The sequence below is a fragment of the Pongo pygmaeus genome, chromosome 12, assembly GCF_028885625.2.
Source record: "Pongo pygmaeus isolate AG05252 chromosome 12, NHGRI_mPonPyg2-v2.0_pri, whole genome shotgun sequence".
Classification (NCBI taxonomy): domain Eukaryota; kingdom Metazoa; phylum Chordata; class Mammalia; order Primates; family Hominidae; genus Pongo; species Pongo pygmaeus.
In genome coordinates, this window is record NC_072385.2 from 26,399,687 (window position 1) to 26,417,898 (window position 18,212).

At 37.3% G+C, this 18,212-nt stretch overlaps 1 protein-coding gene across 2 annotated transcripts; it reads left to right on the forward strand.

Annotated features, from left to right (window-relative positions):
* Positions 1-8,030: 8,030 nt before the first annotated feature.
* LOC129030504 (putative upstream-binding factor 1-like protein 6) lies at positions 8,031-13,439 on the forward strand. 2 transcript variants are annotated; one of them, XM_063649123.1, is made up of 2 exons: positions 8,031-8,146; positions 12,049-13,439. In XM_063649123.1, exon 2 carries the CDS (start codon positions 12,181-12,183, stop codon positions 13,333-13,335), a length of 1,155 nt encoding a protein of 384 aa, XP_063505193.1. In that variant the 5' UTR covers positions 8,031-8,146; positions 12,049-12,180; the 3' UTR covers positions 13,336-13,439. The 2 variants fall into 2 exon arrangements, with proteins under 2 accessions (XP_063505193.1, XP_054331869.1); XM_054475894.2 differs by lacking the exon at positions 8,031-8,146 and adding an exon at positions 11,324-11,330 and having other exon boundaries at positions 12,167-13,439.
* The last annotated feature ends 4,773 nt before the right edge of the window (positions 13,440-18,212 follow it).

The window sequence follows — 18,212 nt, forward strand, 5'->3', positions numbered from 1 at the left end:
TTATTTTTATTTCCTTTATTTTATTTTATTTATTTTCTATTTTTATTTTTATTTTTTGCCAGAGACAAGGTCTTGCTATGTTGCCCAGGGTGGTCTCGAAGTCATGAACTCTAATAACCCTCCTACTTCAATCACCCAAAGCTTGGGATTAGAGGCATGTGCCACTGTGTCTGGCCTTTTCTTTTTCTTTTTTTTTTTTCTTTGATTTAGAAGAAAAAAATATTCAATGACAGACAGAGCAGAAGAAATACCCAGAGCTTGTGTTCAGTAAAAATCAGGTGATCCTTTACTAAAGAGTTGCTTTTAGTTCGAACTGGGAATGAGTATTCAGGAATAAGTACACTCTGCTTTTCACCACTGTCGAGGTGTCCAGTGTTTCCCCATTCAGCAACTGGCTAACTAAGGATCATATGGAAAGAAGGATCTTATGTGTCTTTTAATCTCTTAAATTGATGGCTAAATCAAGGTGATTATCCAAATTATGAAAATACTTATCAGCAATGCTTCCTTATTCTTTCTGTCTGTACTACCTAGACTGCTTAGTTAACTTTCTCTCTTCTCCTCCCACACATTTTTTTTGTAGCACTTTACTAAGTAACAGGAAAACTCTATCACCTTCTGAAATTTGTGTCTCTCCAAGTGATCTCACATTGTGGAATTTTACCTTCTGGGCTTTCAACTCAATTTTCCTTTCTGTTTCCACCTAAAGTTCCTGAGCATTCTCTATCGACACTAAAATTTCCATAAGCAACAGCCATTACACTCTCAATATTACCTTGTTACCAATTTTGTTTGTCATTGATTCAAAGAAAATTTTATAGCTAATCTTATTTAGCTTAGATTTACTTGTACATACAGGTGGTATCAGCCACCAAGGACATTTAAGATATAGGTTGGTAAATTTTCTCAGCCATTAAACCAAAAATTTATTACATTCTTCTGTTTTGATAACTTCTATTATAATTATTATCACCTGGGATGTTCCTAAATTGAGAAATAAAATTAAGGTAAGACACTGGGAACCTTGCCAGTTATATCAGAAACCTAAGATTCCTTCTCACCTCTTGAAGAGGTTATTGATCCATTTGCCTTGTCACATTTTGGGGGGCAGAAGTAAAATTCTTCATAGAAATAAAATTAAAAACTGATGTGGAAACATAGCATGTGTGTAGTTCAAACCAGAGAAGTGATATGAAATTTTAAGGAAGAGTATACAAAATGGGAAGAGATCATAGTCTATGATGAAATTCTGGGAAAGCCATAGCATAAAGGTCACATCAAGGAATATGAGCCCAGGAAGGAACTAAGATGTGTTAACCATGTAGTTAAAAAAAGAAAATTACATGTTGGGAGGCTGAGGCAGGCAGATAACTTGAGGTCAGGAGTTCGAGACAAGCCTGGCCAACATGGTGAAACCCTGTCTCTATCAAAATTATGAAAATTAGCCAGACATGGTGGTGGGCATCTGTAATCCCAGCTACTTCAGACACGGAGGCTGGAGACTTGCTTGAACCCAGAAGGTGCAGGCTGCAGTGAGCTGAGATTATGCCACTGCACTTCACCCTGGGTGCCAGAGTAAGACTCTGTCTCAAAAGAAAAGAAAAGAAAGGAAAATTATTTGTGGCAAAATCAAGCAAATGCATAATAGTAGCATACATAGAGTTCTTGTCTTGTGTTCTCCATTTAGCCAGCATAATTTAATTTATCATTTCAACTAACTATAGTTGATGATGCTGCAGACTCAGAGAGGAATGTCTACCCGGGTGTCCTCCTGTGAGCTTTCCTTTGACTCATTGTTAGTAACCAAAAATTCAAGATTATATAAAATAAAGTTACTGTTATTAGACAATAAAAATTCTACTGCCTTCAAATCAGAAAATGTTATTTCTGTTCTCAGTTCAACTCCTGATTGTGTGTGTGTGTGTGTGTGTGTGTGTGTGTGTGTGTGTGTGTGTGATTTTGGCCAGATTTTCTCATATCTCTTTGGGTTTTCTCATTGTATATTTGAAGATATGAGAAGACAATATTTTTGCAAATTTAGCTAAGTGATCAAATTGGCTTCTATCTGTGATTCAAAAATCAGGAAATATCTCATCCAAAAATAGAGAGTTTCTATGCTGGGTATGGGACAAGAGCCAGTTTTTGTAAGGTTTCTTGAACAGGAGCAAAGAAACAAAATAATACAACAAATGAAATGGTTAACATCAGGTTACTCTTCTTCCGTAGATGAAAGAATAGAAGACTTCTTTATCATGCTGGCTAAAACTGGCCTGTTTTGGCGTTTGGCTATTATGCATCCATCCTGATTTTTTACTAAGTCAGGTAAACAATGTAGTTAAAAATTCAGGGATGCAGAACTTTAGCATGAATAGCTGCATTTTGATTTGGTCTGTTGGGGCATAGTCCAAATAAATGGCATTTTTTTAATTTGAATTAACAGAATGTTTTTACATTTATCTCACATTTCTATAGTATTTTAGGATTTAATTTTCTATCCTTGATATTCATCTGAGGTTTTCTTAAAATGTCTGAGGACAGTCACCTAATACATATTGGAATTTTATACTTCTAACCTTTCTAACTTTTAGGAACACACATGACCTTATTTTATAGGGGGAGCTTAAATTCATTATTTTATTACTTTTGAATTTCAGAAAGAAAATATCTTTCTTTCTGAATTTTCTGGGAGATAGGCAGAATAATCTGGGAGATAGGCAGAAAATCTAGAGACAACTGAGAGAAGAGGGCAATATGATCACAATGTGGAAAAGAGATCAGTGGCAATTTTTTTCTTTTAATCCAATCTTGGAACCAGATCATTTATTCACTCACGCATCCTTTAATCCCAGCCACTTGGAATTCCCTTGTGAGTCTCTTCCCTCACCTGTAGTTTATTTCCAAACATATTTGGGAAACATGCACAGAGAACACTATGTTACCCTAATCCTATTAATAAAACAATCACTTTAATAGGAAGGAAGAAGCCTATAAGAATCAAAAAGGACGATCAAGACAAATTTCTGTGATTTTTTTTGTAGCATCGTGCATGGAGGATCCACATGGTTTCCACAGAGCTGGAGTCATTCAGGGAAGCTTCTTATATCAAGAGTGGTCCAGAAGAATTCTACCAAAGATTTAAGAAGTGTTTTTCTGCAACTCACATCTTCATAAGTGTAAAGGGTAAAGATTCTCAGAATACAGTTCATGGATATCTGATTCTTAACAGGTAAGACAGATACTGTCCAAGAGCATTTCCAACAGGATAATATTGAGTAGTGTATCCTTACATGCACCTGGAAAGCCAGGAATTAGAGAAAAGTATGAAGATGAGAAAGCAGTGTCATCTGCTATTTTTGCAGTGATGGTACAAGCTCCAGCTTACCAAACTATCAGTGGGCAGCATACTGCCATTACTCAGTGAGGAGCTTTAGAACTAACTAGTAATGATACTCTTGGTGCACAGGGACTGCAGAAAAGATAACGGACTAGAGGAGCTACTCTATTGCTGGTGACATACACAGTGCACTATCTAGAGACCACTGATGGGCAGAGAATGCTAGCAGCCAGTAACCAGGTTGTGGTACTAGCTGTCACAGAAAATGTGCCATCATCCCAGATTGGCATCCTCTATCAGCATTGTTCCTGAAGCTGGTAGGGCATCTTTCCCAGGTCCAACTGCTCAGCTTTTCAAAAGGCAGTGGAGAAGAGAGAGAGGCTGGCCCGAAAAGAAACAATGAAGCATCATGAGAATATTGTAGAAAGTATAAGGAAAATGGGAACAATTTAGAAAAGAAACTGCAGAACTTGGAAAAGTAAACAACTCTTTCATTAAGGACATAAATTCACTTAAGAGGTTTGTTATTGGAAAAAATAAAATAGATTATGTTTCAATTTATTTGTTGTGTTTATTTGCATGGCAAGTTTCCTGACATTAGCTTTATTGAAAGAGCTGTTTGTTCTGAAGAAAAGCAGCAGGAGTATCTCAGATTAGTACTGAAAAGCAAGGATACCATAAGGAAGAGTTTAGATTATGACAGGAGCTTTGCTTGAATGCTGAGTTATAAAATCTGGTCAGGCAGTGGTGTGCAAGATGTTCCATAGGCAGAAAGAGGCAACAGCTAAGAGATTAAAATAATTTCCATCAAAAGGAGCCTTGATTGTTAGTATAGGATACAAGTAACAGACAGAGAGATGGAAGTAAAAACAATACAAAGAACATCTCCAGCCAAATATTTCAGATATCACCATCTTATCCCTCAAAAGTACTTATCTAGGCCAGGCACTGTGGCTCACACCTGTGATCCCAACACATTGAAAGGCTGAGAGCGGGGGATCACCTGAGGTCATCAGTTCAAGACCAGCCTGGCCAACTGGTGAAACCCTGTCTCTACTAGAAATAAAAATAAAAAATTAGCCGGGCGTGTTGGTGGGCACCTGTAATCTCAGCTAATTGGGAGGCTAAGGCAGGAGAATTGCTTGAACCCAGGTGGCAGAGGTTGCAGTGAGCCGAGATCGTGCCAGGGCACTCCAGCCTGGGGAACAGGGCAAGAGTCCATCTCAAAAACAAACAAACAAATGAAAAACCTACTTGTCTAATGCAGTCCCATCTTCTCCAACCCAGAGTGTGTGAGGCGTGGATTCCTTATTTTGTCCTAAGCATTTGGCTGCATAGCTGAGACAGCTCTTCCTCTCAGTTGTGCTCTATGTCGTTGTTTCTCTGCTGTGATATCAATTGTGGGTGTCAGTTCGAGTGCAGACTTTCATGCTTGACATGGGTGGCACTTTGTGGTATGTGTGATGGCAGATCCTCATCAGGACACAGATTCAGAGTTAGTTTCTCAGAAAATGAAGATCTCAGAGGGAAGAGCTGTGACTAAACTAGCCCCGTAAAATTTGAGAATCAGTCAATTACTCTGCAGAAAAAGAAACACACCTAAAATTTCACATGGAATTGTCTTCATTGACAAGTTTCTTGCCATATTTTAGTTTAGAAACTGTACATATGAGTAGGTGACTCTAAAGTAATGGCAACAGTAACAAGAAGTTGATAGTATTCCTAAATATAGAAAACAGCATTTTGCCTTTGTGGAAATAGAAGAGAGGACATTTGCACAGAGGTGCGCCAAGCACCATCTGATGAGGGATGGGCACCAAGATTGGAAATGGTTACAAGGAAATATATAAATAGCAATAGATAATAACCACTTTTAATTTATTTACCAATCCCCCAATTTAGTGAGGTGTACTTTGTATGTAAGATCTAGTTTTGTGATTCTTATTGTTGAAATCAAAGAAGGTAAATGGTTTTGTATCTGAATTGATGAAAACTCGAGCAGTTGCAGCTAACTTGAGTTTGGTAAAAAATATCCAGAACCTGAACTGATTCTGTTAAAGCAGGAGGTCATATTTGAGAGGTCACTATAGACTCTGTATACAATCTGGACGGATGTTTTGGGGCCAAATTTTGTATTTCTCAAAAAGCACAGTGGCCTCAATTAACATCAGAGGATCTGAACATATCTGCTCTGCTTTTTGTCCTGTGTGAGATGTTGTGAAGTGGAACAAGGAAGAAAGAAAGAGCACAGCCATGAGCTACCATGGTAAGTAGCGGCCCTGAAACCAGAGCTCTCCAGCACAGGGCTGGTCCTTAACAATGAAATACGAGCTAATACTGGGTGTCTAATTTGCAAGAAGAAGACCAACATACAAAGAAAGAGCCTTTTTATTAAGCATTAGGGGTTATGACAGAAATAACATTTTTTCTAGAAATGATGAGACAGAAGCTCACCACCAAAATTACTCATGCAGGGAATATTGCCATAATAACCAACGAATGCATGTTTTACATGTTGGGAACAGTTATCTTAGGACTTCTTAATTTTCTTAGGACTAGCACCAGAAAAAAGCAAAAACATCTGGAAAAGGCTGAATAAAAATTCCTTTCAAGGCCAGACATAGTGCCTTATGCCTTTAATCCCAGCACTTTGGGAGGCTGAGGTAGGAGGAAGGCTTGAATTCAGGAGTGCAAGATGAGCCTGGACAACACTGAGATACTCTATTTCTATAAAAATATTTTTTTAAAAAATTAGCCAGGTATGGTGGCACACATCTTTGGTTCCAGCTACTTAGGAGGCTGAGACGGGAGGATCACTTGAGCCCAGGAGTTTGATGCTGCAGTGAACCATGATTGTTCCACTGCATTCCATTCTGGGCAACAGAGCTAGAGCTTTTCTCAACACCAACTAACAAACAAAAAAAGGTATTTTATTTCACTACAATATTTTATTTGTATATATTTACATGTGCACATATATGTGTGTGTGTTGATATATTTTAGAGTAGAAGACAAACTTTAAGTCACTAGATGGATGACAGTTTGAGCTTACATCCCCAAACTGTAGCATGTGTTAGAATTATCCCCAGGGCTTGCTTTATAGATATTTCTAAACCCCATCATATAAAGCTTATTGTAACTACAGACATCTAAATAATTATTTATGTTAGCTCTATAAGAGATGCATATCTGAGAGTATATTCTTATAGAAGCAAAGATTTCACTTTCAATAGAAGCTTATTCTCATTAACAAATTGCCATAAAATGTTTTTTTAAAAGATGATAATTTTAAAAATAATATCAGCAAGCTTTTACCATTAAAATCTCCAAGGGATTTAGTCCTTTTGATATTTTCCTGTACATGTTTTTGTCTATATCCACCTTTGTCTATATTTTTTAAAGTTTTTTCTAAAATAAGTCATATTTATTTCTTGTATTTTAAAGCTCAAAATGTATTTAAACATTTTATTAATTTAGGCTCTTTTAAATAATATCTTGTTATTTGATATGTTCAGTTAATTACTAGTTGGTAACTTTAGACATAAAGTTTTAAATGGCAGAAGTCTATTTTATAAATGATGAAGCCTGAGGTTGTCAAACCCTAATTTGATCAATGCACAATTTATACATGTATCAAAATATTATATTGTATGTCATACATATGTGCAATTTTTATATATTGATTAAAAATAAAAATTTAAAAATTATTCAAATAAGTTGTCATTTAAATAAAGGTTTTTTTGATTAGCTTGAATTTAGTAAAAATGCTTTAAATAAAATCACCTGAATATTTTTTATGCACAGTACCTACTTCATTTCCCTGAGTTTAAAATTAAATCATCCATAGGTGCCAGACATTGAGGCTCTACTTGTCCTTTTCCAAAACCATCCATCATTGTCATTAGCATTTTGATCTTCAAATCTAAAGACTGGTAGAAATTGATCAGTACTGAAGGGATTTACATGTCGATGAGCCAGGTGAGATGGTAGCAGATCCTAGATTTCAGTGAAGAAAGGGCAGAAATTATCAAAGAATGAAATGGTGTATTCAAATCTCATATAAAAATACAATCAGATGTGGGAGCAGAAATGAAAGTAGACTTGGGGCCCCAGAAAATCAAACATTAATTTGCCACGTGGGTGTTGTTTAATAATCAATGACAAAAGCCAGGCATGGTGGCTCACACCTGTGATTCCAGCACTTTGGGAGGCCGAGGTGGGCGGATCACCAGAGGTCAGGAGTCTGAGACCAGTCTGGCCAACATGGTGAAACCCTGTCTCTACTAAAAATACAAAATCAGCCGGGCCTGGTGGCACATGCCTGTAATCTGAACAACTCGGGAGGCTGAGACAGGAGAATCCCTTGAACCTGGGAGGCAGAGGTTGCGGTGAGCCGAGATCATGCCATTGCACTCCAGCCTGGATGACAGAGGGTGACTCCGTCTCAAAATAAATAAATAAATAAATAAATGACAAGATAAACCAGCACTAACCACAACTAGAGGGTGTTTGTAGAGGGTTATTTACAGAGATTAGGAATTGAGTTGATGTAAACAATGGTGGAAAGGTAAATCCTTTCATTTGTACTCTGTACTGCAGAAACCTAATAAGGGAGGGGCTTTAAGGATCCTATAATACTTTGGCCTCCAAAAAGCAAGGATTATTACTTATAGAGGCATTTGGAATTTGCTAGACTGTGGAAATCTCAGAGAATAACATCTGTTATCCAGAAAGCCCAGAGGACACCCAACTCCTGAGCCAAATGCATGAATTTCCTGCAAGCACTGTTCAGACCAGTTATAGAATATTCAGGTGAGTATTTCCTTTAATTTTTTTCTTTGTGTATAAAAATTGTGAACTTCTGGGCAGCAGGTCCTGGATATTTTACAGTTTTATCTATAGCATGACATCTAGAATTTAATTGGAAACGTTTATTGTAGAATATGAAAAGTTCTATGTTGACTGTAACTTCAGGTTGTATGCAGCCTTGGTCCTCTGCAAAGTTTTCAAAGTGCTCAAAGGCACTTTTTTATTTTCCTAATATTCCACTGAAGTTTTTATTTATGTAATGGTATTTTTAATTTACAAAATCTATTTTGTTGTTTGAATGTTCTTTTCAAAGCCTCTTGTTATTTTTTGAGATTTTTACTCTATAAAATAGAAAACATGTGACTTTGTGAAGGTTATACGTTTGTATTTCTTTATTTATTTTTATTTTTTACTTTTTATGTCACAAAAATTAAAAAAATAAAAATTAATAAAAATTAAAAACTAAGAATTCATACAGCTTCACAAAGTCACAGGAGTCCATACATTATGTTTAAGATCAAAACTTACCCTCAAATGATTCAAGGATAAAAGGATGTCTTAAACTTCTAAGTATTTTACAAGTGATGATGATAAAAAGTAAAAAGTAAACAAATAAAAGATGTATTCTAACACAGAAAAGGGAGCAATCACATACAATTGACAAGGTTAATTTTTTTGAGGCAGGGTCTCACTCTGTTGCCTAGTCTGAAGAGCACTGATACAATCAAGGCTCACTGAAGTCTTGCCCTCCTGTGCTCAAGCCATCCTCTCACCTCAGCCTCCAGAGTGGCTGGGACTACAGGCACTACGAGTGTGGGTCTGGCTACATTTTTGTTTTTCTAGAGATGGGGTCTCTCTAAGTTGCCCAGGCTGGTCTCAAACTCCTGAGCTCAAGCAATCTTCCTGCTTCAGCCTCCCAAAGTGTTGAAATTACAGGCGTGAGCCACTGTGCCTGGCCCTGTATACATTCTTAGTTTTTCCCGGCTTCTTTCTTTCTTTTTGTAAGAGATGGGGGTTTCTCACTTGTTGCCCAGGCTTATCTTGAACTCCTGAGTTCAAGTGATCCTCCCATCTTAGGCTCCTAAAGTGCTGGGATTACAGGCATGAGCCTCCACACCTGTTTGCAGTTTTCTCACGGAAGTAATACAACAGCAAGCATAAAATGACCTCATAGAGATTCAAGGAGAAAAATAAGATATTAATAATAAGTGTAAAACATTTGCATATTAGTTTGCTGGGGCTGCTGTAATAAACTATCACAGATGAAACAGTAATTTGCTCTCTCACATACTGAAAACCTAAAACTTATAATCAACACGTTGACAGAGTTGGTTCCCATTGGGGATTCTGAGTAGAAATCCAGCCCCTCCCTGTCTACTAGTTTCTGGTGGCTGATGGGAACATTTAGCTTTCATTGGCTTGTGGCAGCATAGCTCCAGTGAGCTCTGTCTCCACATGACTGTTGACGTGTCTCAGATCTTCCTTTTATTTCTTCTATAATGATAAGAGTCATCGGACTTAGGTCCCACCCTAAACCCAGACTAATCTCATTAGGAGATTACCAAGGTAATTACATCTGCAAAGATCCTATTTTCAAAAGGTCATATTCACAGGTTTCAGGGGTCAGGACTTAGACATATGTTTTGGGGGGCCACACTCTTTAACTGGCAATTTGAAAAAATGTCTGGCTCATAAAAGAGCCACATAACAACAAAAACACAACTGTATTTTTATTTTCACTGCTTTATACACATCATCCTAACATTTACAATTGGGAAGACAGTACTTCTTTTCCTAAATTCAGATTCTGAGTATTCCACATCTCTTTTCTAACATCAAGTCTATGTGACTTCTCCTTTTTCTGAGTTAGAATACATCTTATATTTATGTATTTATTTTTTATAATCATCACTTACAATATATTTGGAAGTTTGACATCTTTTTATCCCTGAACCATTTCAGAGTATGTTTTGATCTTAAACACAAAGTATGAAATCAAATGTTTTTTAATTTTTTTATTTTCCTTTCTGAATGTTACTTTTTTCTTAATTACTCTCCCGTTATACTATTAAGTTTTTTTTTTTTAGGACACTAATGAAATGACTTTTTTCAGATTTTTGAGGTTAAAAATTCAATAACTTTCAAGTTTACCCTCTTCTAAGTTTTTCAGTTTATTTTAATGCTTTTTTATAAATTTTAATTTTTTATTTATATTTTCATTTATTATGAACAATTTTCCAAAAGCCTTTTTCACATAATAAATTTGATATATGAGCTATTCTTTATTTTATCTTCTACCTCAAATATGGACTTGAATTATTATTCAATATTTTAAAACATTTTAATCTATATATTAAGGAATTTGTGTTTTGAGGCATGTGATATTATAACATTCTTCATACTTCTAGTGAATTTTTAACATCATTCAAAGGCTACATCCTTCTATACTTTACTGAGAATTAAAAATAGTTCTCAAAAATATTCTCACATATTCAGAAACTCATTCTCAGAATTTCGACCTCCACTGGCATCTTTTTTTATTATTATTATTATTATACTTTAAGTTTTAGGGTACATGTGCACAATGTGCAGGTTAGTTACATATGTATACATGTGCCATGCTGGTGTGCTGCACCCATTAACTCGTCGTTTAGCATTAGGTATATCTCCTAATGCTATCCCTCCCCACTCCCCCCACCCCACAACTGTCCCCAGAGTGTGATGTTCCCCTTCCTGTGTCCATGTGTTCTCATTGTTCAATTCCCACCTATGAGTGAGAGCGTGCGGTGTTTGGTTTTTCAGCTTTTCATGTCCTTTGTAGGGACATGGATGAAATTGGAAATCATCATTCTCACTGGCATCTTAACTCTGTTCTCTTTCCCTTCTAATGCATATTTTCCCCTGAAGGCCCCATGTTACACTCCTTATGCACCCTCTATTTAAGATCTGGTTTAATTTAATGTTGTATGTATTTGTACACAATTTTACTGAAGTTAGGATTTGTCTTAGAATAGAAGACTATCCTAAAAAGACTAGTGAAAGAGTTACGAGAATTTGGAGAATTAGTTGGGAAATCATGCCCCAGAGGAATTACTTTAGGCAAAAAAAAATTGGTGGGGAAAAAAAAAAAAAAAGCAGTAGTTATCAGATCTGCCATGTTTTCAAGTTCTATAGTGGAAAATGCCAGGTATTTTGGAGGCACTTTCCGGAGGAAGCCAAACTTCCACTGAGGCTTAAAGATGATGAACACTTAACCAAATAAAATTGAAATGTTTTATAATTGCCATTAAATCCTTGATATTTAAAAGGAGAAGCAGTATGGTTCACTAGAAAGCATTCATTCCCATGCATGGGTCCTGGAGAATCTTTAATTCAGTCTTTTATCACAGGTTCACATTCCCTCATAAAAAGGTAACAGTTGGATGCATGTCTGGAGGAGCTCTTGGGCTTGTCCTATTGCATCTTTAACTTCTCATCTGCAACTTTAGCTATGGCCATTTGGGCTGTGCTTAGAAAACGGCCATACTCAGGGCACTGTAGAATGAACAGTCTTTCCCGTTTAGGCATTTCTCCTTCCACTTTAACTTTTGACTCTGTCTTCAGGGCATTTCTGTTCTATTAAGCTTCCTAAGTGATGAGTGGTCTGGTGTTTGCCTTATGCAACTCAATTTAAGATCAGTTCATGTGAGATCTGGCAGAAAGAAGGCTGGGGTGGAGTGTGGAGATATTGAATATTGCACATGTAGCATATGAAAGGCAAATATGGATTTTAATTCAGAAATGGGCTATATTTTATTTATATCGTTAAGAGTAAATTAATTATACAAGGGATGTATGGCAAATAGGGTGTAATTTTTTTCATCAATCCCAATGAAGCAGAGTAACTTTCCTTTCTTTCTCCTCAGAAATACAGAATCACACATACTGCAGGACTTCCAGAAAGAAATCATCCACTGACTCTTAAAAGTAAGGAACTCTGTGTTCTTACTCTGATGTCTACATAACCGGGATCTTATAAGTAAGCCAGAGACATCAAAATGGCTTTGCCTAGAAGCCAAAGCCATTGGTCCAATGCAGACGTCTTGAGGTTACTGGAATGCATGGAGAATAATCTCCCATCTGATGACAACGGCACGTTCAGCTCAACTCAGTCACACATGGACTGGGGAAAAGTAGCTTTTAAAAACTTTTCTGGTGAAATGTGCAGACTCAAATGGTTAGAGATTTCTTGCAGCTTGAGAAAATTCAGCACTTTGAAAGAATTAGTCCTGGAAGCTAAGAAATGTGTTAAAAATACAAACGAAAGCCAAAAAGGCAGGAACCATCCAGACTTTCCAAAGAGGCCCCTTACTGCTTATATCCGCTTCTTCAAGGAGAATTGGCCCCAGTACTCCCAAATGTACCCTGGGATGAGAAGCCAGGAACTGACCAAAATCCTGTCAGAGAAATACAAGGAGCTCCCAGAGCAGATGAAACAGAAATATATTCAGGATTTCCAGAAGGAAAAGCAAGAATTTGAGGAAAAACTTGCTCGATTCAGGGAAGAACACCCTGACTTAGACCAGAAGGGCAAGAAATCTGATATCTCCAAGAGGGTTCAAACCAAAGTGCAAAAGAAGGTTCAGAAAAATATTGAAGAAGTGAGGTCTCTTCAAAAAACAGATCGATTTTTCAAGAAGGTAAAATTTCATGGAGAGCCTCAGAAACCCCCCATGAATGGATACCACAAGTTTCACCAAGATTCCTGGTCAAGTAAGGAGCTGCAACATTTGTCCCTGAGGGAGTGCATGGTAGAGATTGGCAGACGCTGGCAGCGCATCCCTCAGAGCCAGAAGGATCATTATAAGAGCCAGGCTGAGGAGCTGCAGAAGCAATACAAAGTGAAATTGGATCTCTGGCTCAAGACTTTGTCACCTGAAGATTATGCTGCATACAAAGAATCGACCTATGCTAAGGGTAAGAATATGGTGATGACAGGAGGTCCGCAGTCCTCATCAGCAAAGGGTCTGCAAGAAGGGTTTGGGGAGGGGCAGGGGCTCCAGGCTGCAGGAGCAGATGCATCACAGACTATTTGGGTAAACTGCCATGTCTCCATGGAACCAGAAGAGAACAGGAAGAAAGATGGCGAAGAGGAAGAAAGCAGTACCTCTTTAGACTGCAGTAGTGGAGAAGAAATGGAAGTTGATGTCTGAGGGCAGTGACTCTAGTGCAGCTTCCTCAGAGGACTTCTAAATGGGACTCTACCTGACTCAGACTCCGCCTGACTCAGACTCCAGGGTCAGGCAGAGTTTCTCCACAAAAGCCCATTCATGCCATTCGTGTCAAGGAAAAGGGACTCTCCTTCTGCCTCTTTTTACTTCTTTGCTTTTTTTTTTTTTTTCTCTTTTCTGCCTTCCCCGCTCTCCTCCTCTACACAAAGTAGGAGAGGTTGGAAAGAAGCAACTTGGTGCAGCACCCTCTTACATCAGGATTACAAACCTGGGAGGGACTCTTTGGGGAGAATAAATATAAGTTTCAGCCAATACCAACCTTATCCTTAAAAAACAGGCAAATATCCTCCCTTTCCCAGTGAATTCTCTGCAATTAATGCTTCTGGAATGAAGCGATGATTAGGTGTAGGGTACACACTGTATTAGACTGAATATTTCTGAAGCAAGAAGCTTTGCTTTACTCATTTTTGTTCTGCTAAAGGCAGTAAGAAGACACCCATGAGCCTGGGACCCCGACCTTCCCTGTGGAAATGTTTTTCAGGACTCCTGCACTTAATCTAGGGTTGGGGATATTTGATGAAAGGTGGGGTAGGTGTCTTAAGAAAATTGTTGTACTCTTGATATCTCTCTCCTCCACTCCCCGAAGTAAGGAGTTGGTCACTCGCATGCCTGGGAGTAGGCAGCAATATTTCTATATATATATCTGACTCTTAGCTTTCATTGAGACTTTTCTTTCTCATTTCCAAAAAAAAAAAATTGAAAATACAAAATAAAAACTTACCTATTTCATCTGAATGAGCTCCCCCACAGAATCCCTTATGACATTGGGTACAGCATCTCTAAGTGCCATCTGCATTTATTCTTGAAGCTCCAAATATTTTCTCCTGATTCAGGTGCAAGTGAATCTCACCTTAAGCACTCAGGATTGATAGAAAGATGCACAGAAAGACACATATAGATAAATACACTATTCTGTTTCACTATCTTCTCTATGAATTCATGCACCAATATAACATTGTTTTAATTTTTTTTGGTTTACTAATATGTTTGAAAATCAACCAAAGGTTAGTGCCTTCTCAGTATACCTTTATCCTCTTAAACATTTCTGGCTATTTTCATATTTTGTTCTCATGAATATAAGCATTACAGAAGTAGTTGTATACTTTTTATATGAAAACCATTGACTATCATGTGTTTATTTTGTCCCTAGATATCTTAATAAATTTTTATTTATAAGTTTTTTCTAGGTAAATAAGTTTCAGAGAATAATGAAAATATTTACCATTTTATACCTCTAATTTCTAAATGTATCAGATTAAAATATCCAGGAGAATATTAAGCAATAATAAAGTAATATGTTCTTTGCTTGCTTCTGATTTTCAATCTAATGCTTACAGAATTTAAAATCATGAAAATTATGCTGATGTGTATATTTGAAATAAATTATAAAAAAAGAAAATTGCTATTTACTGTTATTATTTGGTTGACTTTATAATGTTTATCGATTTGAACAAATTTATTTTGTTAAATTTATCATATATTTATGTAATTTTTCCTTAGTGTGTTAGTCATCATCCTTCAGAGAAACAGTAGCACCAACATAGAGAGAGAAACAGAGTGACAGAGAGAGAGATAGAATAATACAGAGAGGAGACAGAGAGAGACAGATACGGTGTCTTGTCACCCAGGCTGCAGTGCAGTGGTATGATCTGGGCTCACTGCAACATCCACCTCCTAGATTGAAGCAATTCTCCTGCCTCAGCCTCCTAAGCAGCTGGAATTACAGACACCTGCCACCACACCCAACTAATTTTTGTATTTTTAGTAAAGACGGGGCTTCGCCATGTTGGCCAGCCTGGTCTCGAACTCCTGACCTCAAGTGATCCGCCCACCCAGAAAGACTAATTTTATTATGAAGAATTGGCTCACAAAATTGTGGAGGCAAAAAATACCATGATCTGCAATGTGCAAGCTGGTCACTCAGGAAAGCCAGAGGTGTCATTCAATCTGAGTCTGAAGGCCTGGGAACCAGGGAAGCCAATGGTGTCAACCCCAGTTCAAGGGTAGGAGAAGATAAGATGGGATACTGTACTAGCTTAAGAAGTGAGGCAGGAACAAAAGGGTCAAACTCCTCTATCATCTGCCCTTCATTCTATTCAGGAGCTACTGGGGAGAGAAATCTACTTTACAGAGACCAATTCAAGCTGACACATAAAATTTATCACACTTTCATTTTCTTACAGATTCTGGGGATTTAGGCATTTTTACCATTTTTTCATGAATTCTAGATGGCTGATGGGTTGAATTTATTTAGAAAATGTATTTGCATATTATGCCCATTGTTTCGCTTCAAGTTTGCAAAATTAACTTTAAAGATGTGATTCTTTTTACTTCCAATTTAGAAGATACTGTAAGTCACATTTTCCACTAAGTGGTAGTAAGGCCTATAGCTCAGGCTAGACAGTGAGATGTACAAATGCAGTTGGGGCTTTGCTTGTGATTTTAAATACAGCGTTTTAAAATTTATTCAGCCCCAACTCTTTTTTAAGGCGTGCCCTCCTTGTGTGGGACACACAGATGAAAGGTACAATTGTTGACTTCATGACACTCAGAGTTAAAGATGGTATTATTTGGTTTAAAAAGGTCAAGTACTGACAAATAGAAACTGAACTTCTGAGTTTGCTATTATAATAAAATATCATTGGTTAAAATAATGATCTCTTTGCTTTTCTGTTACCTCATCTATACATTCTTGAAGTGGGAATAAAATTACAGTGAGATTAGGCCAGGCATGGAGGCTCATGCCTATAAGCCACCTTACAGCACTTTGGGAGGCTGACTCTGGCAGATCACTTGAGGTCAGGAGTTCGAGACCAGCCTGGCCAACATGGTGAATCCTCCTCTCTACTAAAAATACAAAAATTACCCGGGTGCTGTGACACTTGCCTGTAATCTCAGCTACTCGAGGCTGAGGCAAGAGAGTTGCTTGAACCTTGGAAGTAGAGGGTGCAATGAGCCCAGATCATGCCACTGCGGGCCACCCTGGGTGACAGAGTGAGACTCCATCTCAAAACAAAACCAAAAACAAAACGAAAAAATTACAGTGAGATTATATATAGGTAAAAGTTACACTTAATGCTTATAAAGTACCTATCTCACAGTAGATTTACAGAAAATGTTAGGTTGATTTTCACATTTTTTTCTCCTTTATTCCTTTTTTCATCCATATTTCTCCTTTATTTAATGCCAACAAAACCTTTAATTAATGCATATGACATAACAAGATATATTACATTCAATAAATAAAAATTCAATGAATGATACTTGTCTGCAATGCATAAAGACCTGCACCCTTGCTAGAATTTGATCCCAACTTTGACCTAAGTACCAGAAATTTTAAAAAATAGTGTTGTTGATTCTATGGGTGTGTGTATATGTATGTGTGTGTATATATATGTATGTGTGTATGTATATGTATACACACTATATATATTTGTACATAATAATGGGAGATCCTTGAATGCAATGCAATTGATAGAAAGTACAATACAATTTTTTAAATGTAAAAATGCTTCTGCAAGGCAATTAAATCAAAATTTATCCTTGATAAAACAAGTATTAATTCAAAAAAGAAGTATTGGAAGTGGAAGTGACGTCCAGACAGAGGAAACAGCATACCTAAACACTCGAAGAGAAGAAGGCCATGATGCCTGTGGAGAAGCTACTTCTACAATTCTTTTGTTCTGGTCTTCTGTTACACACAGCTCATGGAACCCGCTAAACACACTGAGATCCAGTTTAGAGGCATTCCTTGTTTACACATTTTAAAAATTTGCACCTTAAAATTCTGAAAAGATAGAGAGGTGCAGTATACTTTCAGACCATTTCCAAACCTCTAAAGAAAAACAGTGAAAAACTAGAATAACAAAATTAAAATTCACGAACAATATCTACAACAACACTGAGTGACAATGTACCCTACAAAAATCCCAAATGTGAATAGTCACAGACAAATCAGGTGCAACAGCAATATCCATGAGGAATCAGAATCCTTTCAGGATGATGCAGAGAGGGTGAACAGAACACATGTAGATTTGAGAACTCCCCAAGTCAGCAACAAGGATTCATTAGAAAGTGTGCAAGGTAATTAAAAAAGAGCTGCTGAAACTGAGTAAGGTGGGAGTTTGCACACATCAATAAGCAAGAGTCCAGGATAAGACAAAAAGAGGCTGGGAGCACATGGCTTCTACAGCTCTTAAAATAACCAGCCCAAATTCTTCCATGATCAAATTCCATACTGAGAAGAATATACTGGGAGTAAACTACATATTAAACAAGGCTGACACAATAGGATAAAAAAAAGCGAAGGCCCCAATAAAGTAAGTGGAGACAGAAGCAGAACCAGGACAGAGCAAAAAGTCAGTGCTCTTATTATTGAATACCTTATGGAATCAACAGGAGAGCTCTAGAGTCAGGATGCTAGGAAAGCTATCTTGACCGATCTTTACCTTATAAAAGTTCAAGTTTCATTCCATACAAATAGCATCAATAGGACATGCTTTTGTTGTTATTCTTCTTTGTTTCTTATTTAAGGAGAGGGCAGAGAGAAGAAAATGCCTTTCCAAAAATAGTATACCTTGATATGACTGTTCATGAAGTAACATCTAGTGTTCTTAAAAGAACCTTAGTGTCAGGGCTACAGTGAGCTTATATTCTGCAGCTGCAACCTGGAGAGACATGCCTCTGGGCAGTCCTCTCTGTTTCCTGCCCAGTAGAATCTCAGCTCCACCTCACTGGATCCAGCTCCATCACTGTGCCTGGCCACCTCCAGCTATTCCTGAAGGTCAATTTCTGCAGTA